The following is a 21,208-nucleotide window of genomic DNA, read 5'->3' as shown; positions in this document are numbered from 1 at the left end:
ATATATATATATATAAACATATATCAATGCATACACACACATATATCAGCGCAGACAAACACACACACGCATATATTTCATGACTACAATTTTGAAAAATTAAGGAAAGCAGTTCAGATCTAAAACTACCAAAACCAATCAGTAATAATCAAATATTTCTATAATACAAGATTACATACTGAATAAGTGAATAACATGTACCAAATCTATATATCTATACATTTCAGACTAGCCACAAAACTACTCTCAAGCCCCTGTATTTTGGAATATAAGGAATGTTTTTTGAAGAGAGCTTTTTTCCTCAAATGAACTAACTCAGTAAAATTCTCTGAAACAAGCAAGCACACAGCAAGAGTTAATTTATAGTCAGCTTGTGGAAAGATTATTTATTATAGCAATCAAATCACTCAATCAATAAGCAATCTCTCCAAATGTTGTTTTGTAAACCCAAATTGACTAAGTGATGGCAACCCACAAAATAAAGGAACATCTAGCATTGTAGTCTCTACAAGGAAAATTTCTAATTCAAGGAAATCACAGAAAAGGTGAGTGGTCATTTCCCCTTACTATCCTGACACAAAACCATTTTTGTATCTTAAGACTTTTTCCATCCTTTCTTCTTAACAATGAAAGAAAAAAATTACTCTATTAAATGGTTCTAATGAAAAGTTGTTTTTATTAACTCTAGTGATGCACATCATTTAAAAATCTTAAATATTAATGCTTTGTTAAAATTTCTAAGATAAATTATCAATAAGCAAAGTAGCTCCTCTCACAATGTTAAAGGGAATATGCCTTCTTTCAAAGCAGAGGTAAGAAATTTTGTCAAGTAACCATTTTACATTATTATGTAATTTTCAAAAGCTAACTTTGTCTGTCTGTCTCTCTCTCTCTCTCTAGAGATATATATAGTTTCCAAGATAAATACCTGAGTTATACATAAATTTTTAAAATCTATTTCTAAATTGTGTCCATTTAATTAGGTTTTATTTAGTGAAATTAGCATTTTTTCCTTTTCTATAATTCTCAGATATTAACTTATGAACACTTAAAAGTGACATAGTAAATAATTTCCAACTCTTTCCACCAAAGGAAGAATTTTCTAATGCTGTTAATAAAAAAAACAGAACTGTAAAAAAAGGGAAGGTTACACAAAGGAAGCAATCTTGGGAAGTTACAAAAGCATTTCTCTTTTTTAAATATTGCATTAAAAATATATTCTAAATGAAATTTAACTAAGAAGGATGTGAATGTAAAAAGTTATTTATTTTTGTATAAAGAATGAACAGGAAGGGTGTCTTTTGCAGCTTTTCCCTGAACTATTGCAAACTCATCATTTTTCATTGAATTTTTTTCCTTGTACTTATTCTTAAATGCTTCACAATTTTAACTGATAAATCAAAGATGGCAAATAATCTTTGTAAATCTTAAACTTTGTAAAAAAAAAAAAGAACCAAAAGTTATTAGAGAGATAAAAGTATTCTTTGATATTAACAATCTGATGATCTTTAGACTAGAAATCTCTGAAAATTTTTTGCTGAATGGAAAATATTACTGTGTAATCTAACGAATAATCTATGAATAAAAATTCTAACCATGGAAGAGATTTTACTTTTGTAGATGGTTAATCAGGGCTCTTTGATCAAGAATAGTTCAGTTAGAAAATAAGATATATTACAAATTTAATTTGTTTTATAATTTAATAGTTTAAAAGTTATTGTCCAAAGTTTTTAATTACAGTGTTGGTGTTCATTTATTTCAGTCACAACCAAATCTTCTGGTCCCACTGTGGGGTTTTCTTGGCAAAGAAACCAGGGTGGTTTGCCATTTATTTCTCTGGATCATCATATAGAGGAATTAACTAAGGCAAACAGGGCTAAATGACTTACTCAGGTCACACAACTATTAACTCTCAGGCTGGATTTGCACTTAGGTCTTCTTGACTCCAGGCCAGGCACTCTATGCACAGTGCCAATATATATCAGATTATAAATATGCTCTTCTTTTTTTAACTCTATGTCACTTAACCCTTTCATTCCTAAATTGGTAATCTTATTTCTCAGAGAATTTTAATCCTAATGGTAGATTAGAAATGTTAATAAAACATTTATTAGCATCAAGTCATAATCTTTTCTGTATTAAAGCAGCCTTATACAAAATAGCACAGAAAATTATACCTTTTTAAAACTAAACTCATATCTTCCAATTATCTGATTACAAAATAAAGCAGAATTCAAAACACTATTAATGTCTTACACTAAATTTTGATATAGTAAATGAATTAGTTTGATGTGCTGAACAGAAATCTTGCTATTACTTACCCAGGAGGCTCTTGGACAGTCTTGTTCTCTACCTTCTGCTCACACTCCTTTATCATGGAACTTAAAATAACCTGATGAAAGAGAAAGATTCATTGTTAATGGAATACCATGTTCATATACTTTTTTCCCCTTTCTGTTTAGGTTTATGACTTCAGTAGTGTAGGAAACTGACTGTATGAAGGCAGATGTGCACTTCATAGTTTAAGACAATGATAGGGAATACTAAGAACATCTTGAGTGTCAGAGAGCCACAGGTAGGAATTGAATCTAGGTCTTTGTGGCTCTTAGGTCAACTCTCATTGTCTCTTTATGAATACAGCTGAGGCTTTAAAGTTATGTCTAGATGACAAGCTGTTTAGTATATTGTGCAGATGATTTCCATATGAGTATGAATTGGATCAGAGAACTGCTGAGGTCCCTTTTAACTCTGAAGACTTAAGACTGTCTGATATTTTCCTCAATGTTCAAAATATTTACCAAAATGATGAGTACTAGTATTAGACAAATGTTTAGAAATAATATCTTTTAGATATTGCCTCTATCCTGCAAAACCCTAGAAATTATTTAGCAGATACACAATGACTTTGCTCAAATACCTGAAAGAAACAGTACCCTTTGCTAGGAAGGAGCAGTGGCAAAAGGAAGAAGGTAGGCTGAGAATAGGTGATTAGAAATTGAGCTGAAACATAGGAGATTACTCAAAGCAGGAAAACAAGATTGGGGCACTCCATATACCCCAAAGTGAGAGAATAACTGACCTGGAATACAAAAAAACATCAAAAACCACAGTATACAAATATACAAGCCAATAGAGATCACAAAAATCAAAAGGAAAATGATCAAAATAAGAAAAAAGACACAAAAGTGGGAATAGAAAATATTATAGTGTGAAAGTGAACCATTAGTACCTTAAAGAGAGAATTCTAAGCACCCTAGGATATTGGGACAAATATGGTAAGTTAGATAACTACTCATCCATCCATTTAAGTACATCTCTGTCCCCTTGTTCACCTAACTCTAATCTGATTCTTCAATCAATAATGATCCTCCTCTTTGAATTGCAAATAGCACTGTTTCACAACTTTCAATGTACTTAGTATACAATACTAAGTATTCTGACTTTGTCATAATTCTTCCCTTCCATATTTCAAAAAACAGTAAACACTACAAGATCTAAACTGTATGAAGCTCTATTCCTTAGTATGCGGTTCTGCACAAAGCAAGTGCTTAACAAATGTCTGTTAAATTAATAAATAAATCAGTGCATATTATGTATTATTTTTATTCAATTTTTAAGATACTTTGCTAACACACTTATTTTTCTTCCATTAGTCTAAAATGTACAATCATAAAAGCAGTTACTCTGTCTCTCCTACTCAAGTCAAGTTGGAAAATATGCTCACTAGGGGATCCAGGCTCAAATCCTGACTTACTACTTGTGTAATCTGGAGCAAATCCATTTAACCACATTGGATCAGTGTCCTGGTCTGTAAAATGATGGGGTTACAGATAAAGCAACCAGATTAAGTGATGAATTTGTTTTTACATATATTGCACTTGAAAGATTAGATATTTCTATCCAAGTGAATATGTGAAACAAGAGTTGGAAAATAAGACTATAACCCATAAGATATTAGCAATGGAAACTATAGATTCATGTAGAGCACAAGCTTCTTTTCACAACTTGGAACCCTCTGGCATTTTTTTTTAGAATAACTTTTCAATGCATTACAGTTAAGAACCCCTGCTTTTTTACACACATACATACATGTATATGTATATATATATAAATAAAAGAGAGAGGGAAAACATAAGTCAGAACCTTGAGAAATACCCCTACCATGAGGTAGGAGAAAAGATCAAAGAAGAAACTCCAAGAAGCACAACAAGGAAAGAAATGGTTTTAAAAACAAACGGGATGGCAACAAGATGAAATGTTATTGAGAGAACAAAGAATGAAGACTGGGGAAAAAGCTCTGGATTTGCTAAATATATTGTCAGTGCTCTTTTAGAAAGTACTTTAATTTAAGGGAAAGAAACCAAGTTTCAAAGGGTTGAGAGTCAAATGGTGGTAAAGAGAAACAGTGCACTATGTTAAGCACTAATAAACATTTGTTGAATTAAACTAAAACATAAGAGTAGCAGGTAGAGGGTATTACTCCGTACATAATTTATTAGAGTACCTTGGATAGTTAGGTACTAAATGCACAGATTTTTAATTGAAAAGAAGAAAGGGGGGCAATTGTTTCAGGAAGTAGTCATATTCTGAAAGACTGATTTAGGACAGGAAAATTAAAATGAAATTTTAAGACAGAATGGACAAAACAGGGATCTATTGGCCTGAAACTTTTTAGTACACTAGGAGATAATTTACCAAAAGTAATTAACCTGTTGGAACAGCTTCTGTGGGAAATGTAACAGACATCAAGAAAAGACAAATAAAATTTAACTGCTAAACAGCAGTGAAGACAGTTTGGTTAGACAGTATAATTTTCAGAGCACTTTATGAAAGCAATGTTTGACAAGCCAACAGTGGAAATGGATATAGCAGACACTGTTAGTCAACATTAATCAATCAATCAATCAATCAATCAATCAACCAATCATCATCTAATATGAATTTTCTATGTGCCAGTCACTATGCTAAGAACTTGGGATACAAACAAAACCCCAAAATAATCTTTGTCTTCAAGGATCTTACATTCTGATGGGGGAGATAGTATAAAGAAAGCAATTCATATAAAAAATACCCATCAGGTATGTTGAAATCAGAATTTTATTTTTCTGATAAGGGCTGAAGTAGATTGCCATTGGGGTTACTTCTCATTCTAAAATTCTGTCATTATATGAAAATAAGAATTGATTAGTTTTATCTTTTCTCAGCTGTCTGATATTGTCCTATCTACCTCAGTCATGGTTCTAGGCCACCATTGGTCTTTCTAAAAAAAAATCTTGTTTTTCTTTCCAGTTTCAGATCAACTTTAACTTTGGTCCTAATGTTACTGTTTTTATAATACCACAGCATACTTCCTATGCTGCCTGTCATTTATTTCCATCTTCTTTATACATATTAATAATTGTACATATTAAATTGAGATTCCTGTTTCTATACTAGCCCTTTTAGAAAGCTCCCCTTTCTCTTCTCAATTAATACTGCTTGTTTTTTTTTGGAATTTCATTTTTAAGCTCTTCCACTCTTTTTTTAAAATTTAAGGCAATGGGGTTAAGTGATTTGCCCAAGGTCACACAGCTAGGTAATTATTAAGTGTCTGAGGGCAGATTCGATCTCAGGTTCTCCTGACTCCAGAGTCAGTGCTCTAATTTACTGTACCACCTACCTGCCCCCTTTCATTCTTTTTAAAACTAACTATCCTTAAAGAATTTTAGTCCACAGTAACCAATATAGCCTTCCTTTGAAATCTGCTTTCTTACTATCTGAGGCACATGCAGACTCTGTCAGGCTTTCTCCTCTAGCAGAACAAATTCTGGGGTTAGAATCTTCACTATCCTGTCCTCCAATGTACCAATCATTTGTACACCTGAAACTAGTTTCTGACTGTCAATGAGGTCCAGAAAGGAATTTCCCTTTATTGCTTCCTCCACTTTTTAGAAAAGGAAATTTACATTATATAAAGTCAAATTATCCTCTTATTGGTAGAAAGCATTTGAGCAGATGTCCTCCACTATCTTACTGTCTTCTCAATGAAATGAAGAAGCTGGACTAGATGACCTGTAATGTCCCTGCCAGGTCTAAATCTAGGACCTGATGTTTCACTACATTGTGGTGCTCTTGTGTCAGGGTTAGAAGTGAGGGAGGCAGAAGGGCAGGGCAGTTTGGGATTACAGAAATAAGAGATGAAATGACTGATCATAGAAGTCTAGCTAGGCAAGGATCAAAGGAATCCATAAGATAGAGAAAGCCTGGGAAAATAGGAAGAAGCTGAAGTGTCAGGGACTACAATAAAGATAAAAAGTAAATTGATTATAAAAAAGTAAATAAATGAGGTTGTGATTGGAGGAATAAGGTTCAGGGTTTGAAATCTCAGAAAAAGAAAAATTCCAGGTGATGATGACATCCAAAGATTGGTCCTGTCTGTCCATCCCTTTCAACTTTAAATGACTCCAGTTCACATGATAGGATTTTAAAAAAAATCTAACATTATAAACATGATCTTCTTGAAATAGCTGAAATGACATAAACATCATAAATGAATCTGTAATAGTAAAAATGAACATAATTTTTAAAAAATAGTGAAAATAATCAAGGTTCTAGACAAAGCAACACAGATGTCTATTTAAGGGAAAAAAGATGTATCAAACACATATATTAACAATGCCCACTGATGTTCACTTATGCTCACCTCATGCTCTGGGGAGAGATGTTCCATATCATTCCTTAAACACCTGAGTCCCGGTAAAAAGTGATTGACCATTAAATCTTCTGAAATAACTAAAGAGAGAAGATGGTTAAGGAATTAAAGCAAAATGATAAAGTTTTCCCAAATATGGAAAGACTGGAAAAAGGATTATCTTCAAATTTATTTTAGTTATGTTCCATACATTTTCTTTTACTTTGGGTTTATCTTTGCATATTTTTAATTATCTTAATTTCTAGCTAATTAAAAGGAAGAAAGTTGCTAAATAAAAACATTTTTCTATATTTAAATATACTCAATTGGGAAAATTTTACTCACTGTTGTTTGTGAATAATTATGGAGAAAACAAGTAAAAAGCAAATCACAGGTAATTTCAATAGGAAAAATAGATTATTTAAATTTCCCATAACTGGACATTGCTAATCCACATGATTTCATTTGCAATTACTCACTAATGACTTTTCTGAAAATTAAGCTGCTTTACTGTTGATTGGAAATATATAGAACAAGCAAAATTTGATAGAATCATACAATTCCATTCAATAAATACTGGTTAAGCATTTCCTCTGGGCAAGACATTATGCTAAATGTTTATTGAGTTTAAATTTTCATTGAATCTTAAAAGTCATTTAGTCAACTCTATAAATGAAAAGGATTTTTTTCTTCAAAATCCCTAACAAATTATTATTCAGTTTGAATTTCTATGAAGATGGGGATCCAAGACAGGTAAAAGTGTGTTTGGGCATCTGTTATTGTGAGGAATCTTTTCTTTACATCAAACTGAAAACTGCTGCTCCTAAATCTATAAAAGAAGTCTAATATGCCCTATACATGGACTATCCCTCAAATATTTCAAATGAAAGATATGATATAGATTCTAGTTTACATACAATCATGATTATACTCTTTTGTATGTGACCCTAAATTCCTTAAATGTAGCTCCTGAAATTTAATATAGTTTTTCTGATCAGGGTCTGACCCCTGCATAGTTCACTGGGACCTTTTATGCCCTTAATCTGGATACTACTCAACTTCTATTAAATCAAGTAGAAAGAAGTTTTAGTTTTTTCTTTTTTAAAAAATCTTATTTTTATTTCACTTTCCTTTCTGAATCTTCTTCTCCCCTTACTCTCCCTAGTAGTCCTCTGAGCAAAGAATAAAAAAAAAGACATCAGGAAACCAGCATACAAATCAAGTTTTGTTTTCGTTTTGTTTTTTTTGCAAGGCAATGGGATTTATTGACTTGTCCAAGGTCACACAGCTAAGTAATTATTATGTGTCTGAGGCTGGATTTGAATTCAGTTCTTCCAGAGCTGGTGCTGCACCACCTAGCTGTCCCTGATGCCTTTCTCTATTAATATTGTTTCATTAATCCCATTATTTAGAAAAAAATTACTAAAGGGAAAACCAGAAAACAAAGAAAAGTTGAAATTATGTGAATAGAAGAATCAGATGTGACAGAAGAATCAGAAACAATATTGTCCTGAGAGTATATTACAAACGATTTACTATGGTTCTTTTTTGGTTTTTGTAGAGCTATGGGATTAAGAGACTTGCCCAAGGTCAAACAGCTAGTAATTATCAAGTGTCTGTGATTGAATCTGAACTTGGGTCCTCCTGATTTGAGGGCTGGTCCTTTATTCACTGTGCCACTTAGCTGTCCCTACTACAGACAATGTAGAAGACAGAGTTAGGTAAGAAATGTTAGAAATAGTTCACAAACCTAGTATGAAGAAACAAATGATACTGATGAGGAACTTCAACTATCTGGAATGATGAAATCTTCTCTGATAAAAGTAGAGTAGCTAATATATTTGCATTAATGATCACCTTTAAAAAAATGGCAACAGCTTAGAAGATGTGATAGTAATTTTTGTTTTGTACATGTTGAAAAGAGGAAAGCAATGTTAAAGATTTTTGAAGAAAGGAAGCTATCAGATCCCTAAAAGACAATTCATGCCAAACTAAACATTAAATTTTCATAATTGTGAACTTGGTCATACTTGTTCAACACTTTCTAGTTCTGAAACCATTCTCCTTGAATAGAGATGATAGAAGCAAAACAGAAGTTTAGTAGTTCTGCTTTCTATGTTGCCTGCTAACATTACACAATCTGTCTCCAGCAGTAGATTTATCCCTTCCTTCTTTTTGCTTTTCAAATACTTAAAAAAACACCCTTCTGGACTTTATCCTTCCTGAGACTATTATTAGTTTAATGCCTCCCTTTTAATTTTGTGTGTGTGTGTGTGTGTGTGTGTGTGTGTGTGTGTGTGTGTAGATATGCTTTTGTGAGCCTGTTCTTCTACCTTTTGCACATACCCTTTTAAAATATAAATTTACTTAAGAAATGTCTTTGGATAATCCTTTCTCTTTCCTATTGGGATCATTTGCCACTACATACTCAGCATTGAATTTCTGAGTCTTTTAATAATCTTTAGGCATTTTCTCCTATCATTCTTTTAACATAATAAAATGTTTTCTAAGCTAAGCACTCATTCATCTTCCTATTACAACACCATTTTTAGCTATTATGAAAATGAGGTCTCTGTCTCTTTCCAGGTTCCCATCTTATGTACATCAATGGGTTCTTTATACCAGACAGAAAGAAATCTAGAGAAACATTTCTCTTCATTCTTTCCCTTATCTTAATCTAATTTTTTTTTATTTATTTAAGGCAATGAGGTTAAGTGGCTTGCCCAAGGTCACACAGCTAGGCAATTATTAAATGTCTAAGACTGGATTTTAACTCAGGTCCTTCTGACTCCAGGGCCGATGCTCTATCTGCTGTGCCACCTAGCTGTCCCTTTTCCCTCTTATTTTTTGAGATGAAATTATCAGCAAATAAAATTGAATCAGATTATTATTATTATTATTGTTATTATTATTATGTTATTTTCATACAACTAGCTAATCAGATGTTTGGAAACTGTCATTTTCTATCATAACTAGTATCTTTTTTCTGGCAGATTTGTAATATTCATTAGGAAATGTCAATAGTACCGGATGAGGAAAAGGAGGCCTAAAGAGTAATTTGCCTGGAAAAAAAATATGGAGGTTTCCTGGTCTATAAGCTCAGGAGTTACCATAATGTGATATGGTAACTAAAAAAAAAAAAAAAAAAAAAAAAAAAGAGCCGATTTACTTGGCTGATTTACCATGGAAGTATAGAGACTAGAAAGAGGTTATAATTCCATAATGCTCTGCCCTGGTCAGACACCTGAATTGCTGCGTTTGGTTGCAGGAGTCACATTTTAGAAAGGTCACTGGTAATTTGGAGAGTGTCCAGATAAGGGCAATAAGGATAATGAAAGATCTTTAGCTTATGCTACATAAAAACTAATTGAAACCACTCTTAGTCAGGAGATGAGAGAAATTAAGAGGGACAAATGCTAGCTTTTATCAAGCATTTAGAAAAATATCTTGAGGCGAAAGGATTATATTTATTTCATTCTAGAGTGTAGAGCTAGGAGCAAAGGATAACAGAGAAGATCAATATAAAGAGAAATTTCTTAGTAGTTAGAACTTTTCAAAAGTAGAACTAAAGGTCTTGAAAGCTTAGATGACAGATGACCTTTCATCTACAAAGTTGTAGAGGATAGAATTCTTTGTCAGATATGATTAGACTCAATAGTGGCTGAAATTTCATGATTCTAAAAGCATCATTGTTAAGCAGAGAAACAACAATAATAACAATGGGCATTATATTGGGCATTATCTATTAGTTATTGTGGGAAGCCTTGTACATTGCTTATAGTGCTGCTAACTTTCCCTCTCTGTTATCTTGATTCAAAAATTTTCCTACAACGCATCTTCTCAAGTTTGTGAATTTCATTTTATATATATATATATATATATATATATATATATATATATATATATACACACACATACATATATATCATATATATTATATTAGTGCATATTTATTAGTTATTTTCTTTGAAAATATACTTTTTGATATTGATTGAATTAATATTCTATTAGTTTTAGCTCATTATATATATTTTGTTTTATTGACAAACAAGGCTATAATTACTGTTCCTAATTTCCCTCTCTGTTATTTTATCATAAATATTATTGAGTATCTACTTCACTGCTTTTCTTAACTCTATCATTCTATTTTTCTCTATAATATGGGTGAATTTTCCAGTTTCATGTATGCATGAATTTTTTTCCCCCCAAGTTACAGGTTAAAAACTTTTTTAGTCAGATTTGGTGATTCTCCTTTCTCTTTCCCAAACTTATTCTTTAAGATAAAATTCATCTCTTGCAAATTTCATCTTTTCCTTTGTTTTTTTTTTCTCTCATCTTTCTATCTTCCTCCTCCATTAAAAGAAGTACTACTGAATTATAGCCAATATCTTTCTAGAAAACCTGGGCATGGCAAGGCTATAGTCATTCATGCAACTGCTGTCCCAAAGGATACACAGAATGTAGATGGCCAGGCATTTTTCTTAGAAAATCAGGCTTAGAACATAAGCTTCTTATGGTTTATGCTTCTTTAGTAACGACATCTATCTTGGATGAGGCTTCAGGCAACAAGGTGAAGATCAATCTAGGTTCTCCTAAGTATCCTTAATCTCTTTCTCACTTTTTTGTCCAAACTTACATATTTGTAAAGGGCATATAAATATTTTTCAAAACTAGAAATTGGGGGGGGCCAGCTAGGTGGCACAGTGGAAAGAGCACTGGCTCTGGAATCAGGAGAAACTGAGTTCAAATCTGACCTCAGACACTTAATAATTACCTAGCTGTGTGACCTTGGGCAAGCCACTTAACCCCATTGCCTAAAAAACCCAATCCCCCCCTCCCCCCGGAAATTGCCTATCCATTGTAACAATGAAATGTTTCAATACTCAAAATATATTAACTACATAATAAACATGAAGTGGACAGAATAATACAAAAAAGAATGAAGACAGAAAATTTAGACTCTATATCATTTCTTAAGTAATTCAAAGAGAAAAAATACTAAAATCTCTGCCATAAAGATAATAAAAATGTGTTAAACCATTAATTTTGGGGAGGCTACATAGCTCAGTGGATAGAGCACCAGCCCTGGAGTCAGGAGACTTGAGTTCAAATGTGGCCTCAGACACTTAATAATACCCCATTGCCTTGTAAGAAAAACCTTAAAAACATTAATTTCTTTGAAAAGGATACAACAACAGGAAAGTGCACTGTAGGCTTCAAACAGATGAGTAGCAATGTCTAGTCTTTTGGAATCCACAGTTTGTAGGTTATTGACCAAAGCCAGCTTGTGCAAATGTGGTATAACAACTGAAAAAGAAAGAGTAAAAATGCTATATTTTTGCTAAATAAAATTTCTTAATTCTTAAATACATGTCATGAGACAAAAGGATTATATTTATTTCATTCTAGGGTGTAGAGCTAGGAACAATGGATAACAGAGAAGCTCAATATAAGGAGAAACTTCCTAGTTAGAGCTTTCCAAAACCAGAAATAAAGGTCTTGAAACCCTATTTGATCTTTCCACAAGAAATTTGAGGATGGAATTCTTGGTCAGGTATGATTAAGTTAAATGGTGGCTGAAATTTCAGGATTCTAAAAGCATCATCCTTAGGTAGGGAAACAACAATAATAACAATGGGCATTTGTTTACTGTTTCTAATTTCCTTCCCTGTTATTTTATTATAAAAATCTGTTTATATCTAGTTTGTTTACAATTAGTAGTTTTCTGATGATTAGCATCTTAGTATATTATTGAATTTATGGTCTACTAGGCAGAACAATAGACTGACTTGGGATTCAGTCTTAGTACCATATTTAAACAACCATGCAGTATGCATGTATGCATGCATGCATGTAAAGACAAAGTATTACTACTACATTTAATCAGAAAACTGCATTCATTCCCCCCCACTGTCTTTGATTTTTTTTTTTTAGTTGTACAGTCAATGAAACAAATCTTCATTCAAAAAGTTTGTACCTTATAACTCAACAATAAGATCAGGCAGCACATATAGCTGATTTCAGTCATCAACAACCAGATTCAAGTCTGACATGGGACAAGTTTGGTCAAGTGTCTCTAAACAAATGACATAATCTGCTCAGTATTTTAAACTGTTCTTTAAGATTAAGTTGCAGAAAAGTTGTTGATCTGGATTGGTGGAAGTATTTAACATCTAATTCTTACAGCTTTCGGCATATGGTTTATTTAGTAGTAATAATATAATGATAATTATTATACATTGCTTTTAAACAACACTTTAAGGTCTACAAAGTATTTACATGATAATATTCAAAAGCTGAAAGACGTTAAATGACTTGTCTAAGGTCACACAGTCCCATTGCCACCTGTTGGCTTCTGTTTAAGAAGCATACAATGGAGCACCTCACATGGGACATAGGACCACAGGGTCAGAAATGTTCACAAAGGTTTTGTTGTTCATCACAATTTAAAGAATACTTTATATTAGGATAGCATTATCAATTCAACTTACATTCATCTCGAAACCGGGGTTCTGCATTGGGTCCTACTCTTCCAAACGTCTTTATGATCTCTATATGCAGAGAATGTTGGTCTTGATACTGAGGATCATCCAGGAAAGAAGCCAGTTGCATTTTCACTCTTTCCAGTAACTTAAAATTGACATTTACAGAGAATTAATAAAATGTTCAAAAGTATATGAAGCTAACCAAAATAAAAAAAGGAAGTTTGGAGCTTTAATCTGCAATGTGAAATTAATAACAATTAGACATTAATTAGGGCAGTTAGTAATAGAGAACAGAGTTCAAAATTGTGCTATACTTGTACTGTCAGGTCTAGAAAAAATGTAAAATTTGGAAAAAATTCCAAATGATCCTATTAAGGTGTTTTATCTTATTTCTGACCAAGAGAAAAATAATAAAAGAAAAAATTAACACAAAAAATATTCAAGGAAGTGGAAGTAAATTTCTGAGATTTAGGATTTAAATTTAAAATTTACATTGTAAATTATAGTACAATTGTAAATTATAGTACAAGTTACCCATATATTCACTTTTTGAATTGATGACTCAACACTGACTTATCTCTTACTCACATTTCCCTAAAATATTTTATTTTAGGATTTAAAAAATGTTGAAATTCTGGCAAGACTGCAAGCTCTGCAGAATATTGTGCTCACCAATGAGATATCCAAGTGGAAGAATAAGGAAAGATTTCTGACTTCAAGATATATCTAATCTTTAAAAAATTCAACAAATATTTGTTTACCAGTAACAATATTTTACTACAAAGTCACAAAAATTCTAGAGTTTTACAGGATGGCAAAAACACAGAAGTACATTTTCAGAATAACACAAAAGAAATTCTATTGGAAGTTCGAGTTGCCAAAAATTTACTATTAACAACATCACCAACATTTTTAAGAGTATGTGACTTAGAATAAAAGGGTTACATTTTTTGGGAATGGATAGTAAATTTAAAGTGGTTGTAATTGAAATTACAAGAAAACATTTGAAGAGATGGAATTATACTATTTTCAGCTCTGAAGGGTGAGTTACTAAAAGCACATGAAGTAGTTACTGAAATAAATGGAAATAACCAATCTCAGATAGGCTGCTTGATTTTTGATTTGAGTTTCTGGTTAGAGGTCACACAGGTACTAAGTACCAAAGTCAGAATTTGAACCCAGAATCCCTGAACTCCAGAATTAGAGCATGGATCTACTTGCTAGAAGTTTTCTGAGAATAAACATATGGCTTGATAATGCATAAAGAACAGATATACTGTAGTCAATATACCTCTAAATGTGTTACTAAGAAAATAGGATTTTTCAATAGTCTAGGATGTTTGATCCACTAATGTGCCCTTGATATTTGTACTTCCTTCCTCTGATCCTGTTCTCTCACGTCCATTTTTAAGAGAAAAGAAATGAGGCTGTCTTAGCCACATCCTTGCCTGCCCTTTCAGAAAGACAAGAAGGATCAGCTTATGGCATGTTTATTTTCCTTATCATAGAAATATTCTAACAGAATATATGTAAATATTAAAATAACTTGCATCAAGTACTTATAATAAGGAACTCATCTTTTTATGAAAGTATCAACAAATAAAATGTGAAGCACACCTCTGTACAAAATGATTCATCCTTTTGATTTTCTATTGTGTGAGGGTTTTTTTTTAAATTTTGGTCTGTATGATGTGAGAAAGGGTAGGAAATGCTTCTAATGTAAATAGTGACTAGAATTCACTATTCAAAATATCACATATACAATTAAATTTGAAAAGATAATCTTTTTGTATAGGCATGAAAAAATATTTGATAGGAAGATGACACTGGCATTTTTAGGAAGTAAAATGTCTACTGCTTATCCCAGGGAGCAACTGTTACAGAAATGGCATCACCTTGTGAAGTCAGTAATACTATTCAGATTAATGGCATTCCTACCTCTCTTTGAATAACTGTTTCCATAATGGTGCCAAAGGCAGGAATTGTGGCAATCCTGACTGAGCTGTAGAATAAGAAAATAAATAAACGTAATCTTTCTTCACGAAAACAATAAATAAAGCTAAAATATATTCAATAGGGCACAATTTATATTGTATTAGTTTCTAGCAATGACAAAATAAAAAAAATAAAAAATAAAAGCAGACCAGGAAGAATGCTCAAAAGACAGACAGGATAACTTAAGGTCGCAGTCTGTGAAACTCACAATTCAGGATCACTGGACAAGGTAACAAGGGCCGGAGCAACCCGCTTGTCAACTAATGCTTCACTCATGCCTCGAAGAGTCAGCTGTAAACCAGTCAACATGCAATAAAAAATGGTTTGGTAAACTGGAATGAGAACTGGGTTAGCTGTGACTGAGGATGGGCAGGCAGACTCATTGGCCTTTCTTGGTTTAGTCACCCATAATAGACATTAAAATGGTTAAGGCTTTGGTTCATGCTACTATGCTTACTGGTAATGACCTGTTAGTGAGATTAGTGGAACATCCCCTTTTAGCTTGGAGGAAATAGTCCATCAGCACATTTGGGTATTTGAAAGTGATAGAAATACTTATACTACAAATATTTACAGATGATTCAGCAGATAAGTCTTAAAAAGGATAGTTTAGGCCTACTATGAATGGATAATCTTTTATGCTGCAGGCTCATTTCACAAGAGTATTTTAATTTGATATCAAAAACATGGTATCCTTCCAAGTTTGGAATAAAATTTAATCTTTACTTAAAATAAATATAACTTAGATGTTTAAGTTATAAAGAAGCATTCATTAATGTGATTTTTAAAAATACTGATGGTTATTTCTCAACAAACAAATATTAAAAGGGATGCTGAATGTATAAGTCAGGTAAGAAACTTACATTTCAGGATCACTGGAGAGAGTAATGAGAGCAGGAACAACCCTCTGAGCTACCAGAGTTTCATTCACCCCCTTCACCAACAGCTGATTGGTCGGCGCAGGGGAGTGTATTCACAGGTGATGCACGTAAAGAGTGAGCACAGTACCATGGGAAGAAGAAAGGCACAACCAACACAGAAGGAGAAAGAGAGAGAACACAAAAGCAAAACCAAAATTAGAAGCTAAGCATATTTTGCTACACTAATGCTTTACAAAGGCAGAAGATGCTTGAAAGGAAAACAAAGTTTAAATGGCCTAGAAATCCACAAGTTGAATTCATAATTAATTCAGTGACAGTTTGTACACTTGGGTCACATTTCATCATGTTGTCTACTTAAAAATGAATTGCAATGGAATGAACAAATTTAATATTATTTTTAGGCTTTAAAAATTTTCAGTTTAAATATGAATTTGAATTCAAAGTTAATGTCCTAAATTTAAATCAACATGAATCTGTTTTTAATATGACTAATAAGGTACAAACTGAACTGTGCTATTGAACTAAAAATAGCCAGCAGTTTGCAGACACCCAAAGGCCACTAAAACTGCATCTATACTTTAAAACTATGGCAAGCACCATTTAAATTGACTAAGCAAAGTTTCTGAAATAGACTTCTTTTAGCTTTCCCTTGAGGTAGAATTCAGGGCTATTAGGTCTCTGAGATATCCAAAAAGTCAATTTTTATTGGTTTGAATGGTTAAACTTTTATAGTCAGGTCTCATACTTTGTAATTCTTTAAATATAGCAATCACTTTTAAAACTAATAACAGAATCATTATCAATTAGTTTGCTTTCAGTTCTGCCATCAATGTAAATATGACCTGGTTTGATAGAACATTAAAAAGCACTACTATTTATTATTCAGTGATCTGTACTAGATAAATGGAGAATAGTCTATTTCCTCTTTGAAGCACTTATTTTCATAAATGAAATCTATAGTAGACTCAACACTAATCTATTTCACTTCCACAAATTGGAAATTTAGATTTAATATCAGAAGTTAATTCAGGCTAGTTTCTAAGTAGAACAAGGTTTCATGACAGATCCTGGTAATCTTCAGTATTTTTATAACTTAAATTTTATTATTTCGTGCATTTGTAATGAATAAAGATCAAATAACTGTGTGAGAAAAATAAATTTATCACCTGTTCTTCTGCCCACTCAAATATAATCTTTGGTTTAGCGTATGGGAAGTACTGGCTTTCTGGTATGGAATATTATAAGTGTTCAAACCAAGTTGATAAATTTCAATAATTTTAATGGTCTTATCATCAAGATAGAATCTCTTAGCTAAAATTACTCTCCGTTTTTGAAAAGCATATTAAGGAGACTAATTCATGAACTTGTTGACTTTTCTTTCCTGCTACTAACTACATTAAATGTCACAGACAGCTTATTTTGTGTTGGCAATAGCTTTTTCACAATATATATTTTTATTATTAAACTTGATTTTAATCAAATAATCTTTCGGATTATGAAATAATTTTCACAAAAAACCAAATATTTATTTATTTATTAATTAACTGTATTGTACTGAATATAGGCCATATTACTTCCCCTCCAACTCTAGGAACAAGTTCAGCTAAATTTACAATTTCAAGGCAGCCTATGATAGATAGGTTTAGAAGACAATTGATTTGGAGTTGGAAAGGGCCTTAGAAATCAGTAAGTCCAAGCCTTTCATTTTACAGATAGTGAAAATCAATCAATTCATTATTTATTAAAAAGCCATACCCTATGCTAGGTGTTGGCAACACAAGTGCAAAGAATAAAACAATCTTTACTCACAAGGGGCTTACATTCCAATGCAGTTAGCAACAAAATACACATATGAACACATACACATATATATAATATATTTACATATATTATATTGAGGCACAAATAAAAAATGAATAGATAAAAATATATACAAAATAGTTAAAGATAGTTTTAAGAAGGAGGGCACTAGCAGTTGGGGGAAAATCAATAAAGAATTTTTCCTGTGACTGATAGTTTTTAAACTATATCTTAAAGAAAGAGGGACTTTATGAGGTGGAGATAAGGAGGAATGTATTCTAGAAATAGGGGATAGTCAGAACAAAGAAATGTAGAAAGGAGGGGGAATGTTCTGTGTACAGAACAGAAAGAAAGTCTGGATACGATATACTGCAAGAGTGAGAATAACATTCAATGAGACTGGAAAGACAGATGTAGAAGGAGGTTGTGTGTGGCTGAGGCCCACAACACTGGGCTTTGTCCACCACACTGTACTGCCAACTTATAATTTCACAGCATACTTTTATTTTTCCTTCGAAAGAGATTTCATTTTAGAGGGTGACCTATATTCAGACCAACAAGTGTTTATACAACGTTATTTATTTTTTGTCTCCTCCATTAGACTGAAATCCTTGAGAGCAAAAATTGATTTGTGCCTTTCTTTGTATCCACAGTACATAGCATAGGGCCTGACATATAGTAGGTAATTAAAAAAATACTTATGGACTAAGTGAAAATATGGTATTGTAAAGAAGTATTATCATTTGAAAGATGAGTCATTTTGATTTATGTTTTTTCTAGTTATATACTTGTTATACACAGATTACATACACAAATATCTTAAGTTTATATGTCAACAATATATTAAAATCTATTGCTATGGTGATGAAGAAAAAAAAGCAGAGTAAAAGAAATGATTCAAAAAATCAGAATTATTTGAACCTGCTTGCAAACCTATACTGACTGCATTATCAGAATCAAATTATTTAGAAATATAAAGGTTGTTTCTTGATTTCCCACTTTTGGCATGGAATCTTAATAAGATTTTTCTTATATGAATATTCTTATGAATGTAAAAAAATCACAACGATTGATCATGAGCCTCATTTATACTAACAGAAAACTGTAAGTACAAATCAAAGTACTGTGATCAACAAAAATACTCATACTTTTGCTTCTATCACTGAACCTAATTGGTAGAGTTAGGGGAAAATGTTTATTGCATATGAATTTTTCAAATTGTAAATCAAATTCACAAGCACTTAATCAATGTCTCCTATCTTCTGAGTACTGTATTAGGTCTTGAAATTATATTTCTTATGCACAGACAAACTGATTCATGATAGACCTTAAAAGGGTAATATAACTGCAGCAATAGTTTAAGCATGAATACAGTTTTCAAATCAGCAGCAACAGCAAAGAGACGGACCCAAACCAGGCAAAAGCTTTAAAGATGTTAGAAGATACATTGTAAAGAAATTATAGGGAGCAGTCATAATTAACTTAGACAGACATATTCATTTGTTTATTTCAGAGTACTGGCTCAATGGATGTCAATAATTACTCTCCTAATGTGGTCATATCTTTCTGAATTCACACTGTTCAATGTTAAAATCAGGAAAAATATGGTAATTGATTCCAGATCAATGAAAATATACATTACAAATCTGAATAATGTGACTACTTCACTTATCCCCAGTAATCAATATATGGATAAATTCTAGGAACTGAGAAGTTAAAAAACTACTAAGTAAGTTGTATGGTTATATATTAACATTAGAGCTTACTTTAACCTTAGTTACTACAAAGGACTAATGTTTTACGTGCATTTTGTAGTAAAATTTTTAATTGATTTTTCAAATTTGTTCTCAAATATTTTAAAGAGAAAAAGATAAAAACTTCCAAAATTTTTAATCAGCAATATTTTATTCTACTATAGCATTAATTAATTACTAATTTATGTTATTTTCTGTGGAAAAGAAAGAATATAATGAATTCTTAAGACAGAGAAAACTTCTCTGAAAAGTAAGCTAAAAATGTTGATTTTGTATTTATCCTGAAAAAAAAAAATCAGAGTGTGTGTGTGTATACACACACACACACACACACACACACACACACACATATGTATGTTTAGTTATATCAGAGATAGTGATTTTTTCTGCTTTCTTATAATTATAGATGACCTTTAGAAAAATGTTAAAGGTAATATACAATTACTAAACTTAATTTACGTACTTGAAAATTTCAGAGGACATAATTTAAAAAAAAACTGAGACTGATATAGTGCTCTATTGCATCCTCTTTTAAATCTCTGGGAAGTTATAATTAATACTGATAGATGAGTATGAAGCAATTTAACTTAGCAATAATTATAAAATAAAAATGTATACTTGACTATGTGACAAGGAATTGGATGTTTTAAGAGTATGACAAGCACCAACTATATGATAACTAAATTAAACAGACTATTTTTGATAAGATTAACTTGTGTGGGTTATATGAGTGATGATTCAGATGTGTTTAATGAAATACAAGATTTTCACAAACTCAGTATCAGTACATGAATTTTTAATCAAAGTCATGGAGGCATCTAGACTTCATATTTTGAAAAATATTCTACAGGATGAGATCCTTTTAAGTAATGTCATTAGGAAACAGGAAAGCATATTCAGGGAGATTTAAACTGAATACTGAATAAAGAAATAAAACAGGAAAATAAAAGTAGCTACAATAAAATATCTTTTAAGAAACTAATTTGAAAAGACTATTTAAAAATGTGAAAACTAAACAATGCAAATGCTGCTCCATCACACAGTACACAACTCAATACTGTTACAACAAATATTCATATAATAAAAACATACACTATAGAGATTGCTTTTATACCCTCCCATGCCTTGTTCCCTGCTCTCCTCCCATCTCCTCCCCTAAATGACAACTATAACAACCTAATGAAACAGAAATCTTTGATTCACTTACCTCAAACATTCTAGCAGCAGTGCATCTAACAAGTGCTGAAGTATGGACAACACCATACCATAAAACAGTTAATAGCAACTCATGGTATGCTGGGTTTGCTCTAAGGGGAAAAAAATGTTAAAATTAGGAGCAACAAAATCATAATGACGTATTACAGTAACAGCTCACATTTATATATATAGTTCTTTACGATTTACAAAGTATCTTCTTTACAACTATGTGAGAAAGATAGTACAAATATTAAAAATATTTTACAAATGATAAGATTGAGACTCAGGAGAAAAGATTTCCACAAGGTTAAAAGTAGAATTTAAGTTCCTCAAAGGCAGAGAGTTTTCTTTTTTTTTTTTTTTTTGTATTTCTAATGCTTGGCACATTGTCTTTCACACTTTTTTTTTTGACTAAGGCAGAATTGG

The 21,208-nt window shown here is 31.9% G+C and overlaps 1 protein-coding gene across 1 annotated transcript in view; it reads right to left on the bottom strand.

The window, feature by feature from the left end:
• Nucleotides 1-21,208, bottom strand: part of RELCH (RAB11 binding and LisH domain, coiled-coil and HEAT repeat containing) — a 126,583-nt gene that overhangs the window by 785 nt on the left and 104,590 nt on the right. The window contains exons 22-28 of the mRNA XM_074202040.1: nucleotides 20,793-20,892; nucleotides 15,359-15,441; nucleotides 15,094-15,157; nucleotides 13,162-13,300; nucleotides 11,861-11,977; nucleotides 6,683-6,771; nucleotides 2,322-2,392 (exon numbers count right to left, since the gene is read on the bottom strand). Coding sequence (XP_074058141.1) covers nucleotides 2,322-2,392; nucleotides 6,683-6,771; nucleotides 11,861-11,977; nucleotides 13,162-13,300; nucleotides 15,094-15,157; nucleotides 15,359-15,441; nucleotides 20,793-20,892 — 663 coding nt within the window. The remainder of the gene's footprint in view (nucleotides 1-2,321; nucleotides 2,393-6,682; nucleotides 6,772-11,860; nucleotides 11,978-13,161; nucleotides 13,301-15,093; nucleotides 15,158-15,358; nucleotides 15,442-20,792; nucleotides 20,893-21,208) is intronic.

This window comes from Macrotis lagotis, chromosome X, assembly GCF_037893015.1.
Source record: "Macrotis lagotis isolate mMagLag1 chromosome X, bilby.v1.9.chrom.fasta, whole genome shotgun sequence".
NCBI lineage: Eukaryota > Metazoa > Chordata > Mammalia > Peramelemorphia > Peramelidae > Macrotis > Macrotis lagotis.
Note: the sequence above shows the minus strand (reverse complement) of the source record. Positions and strands in the feature narration are given on the sequence as shown.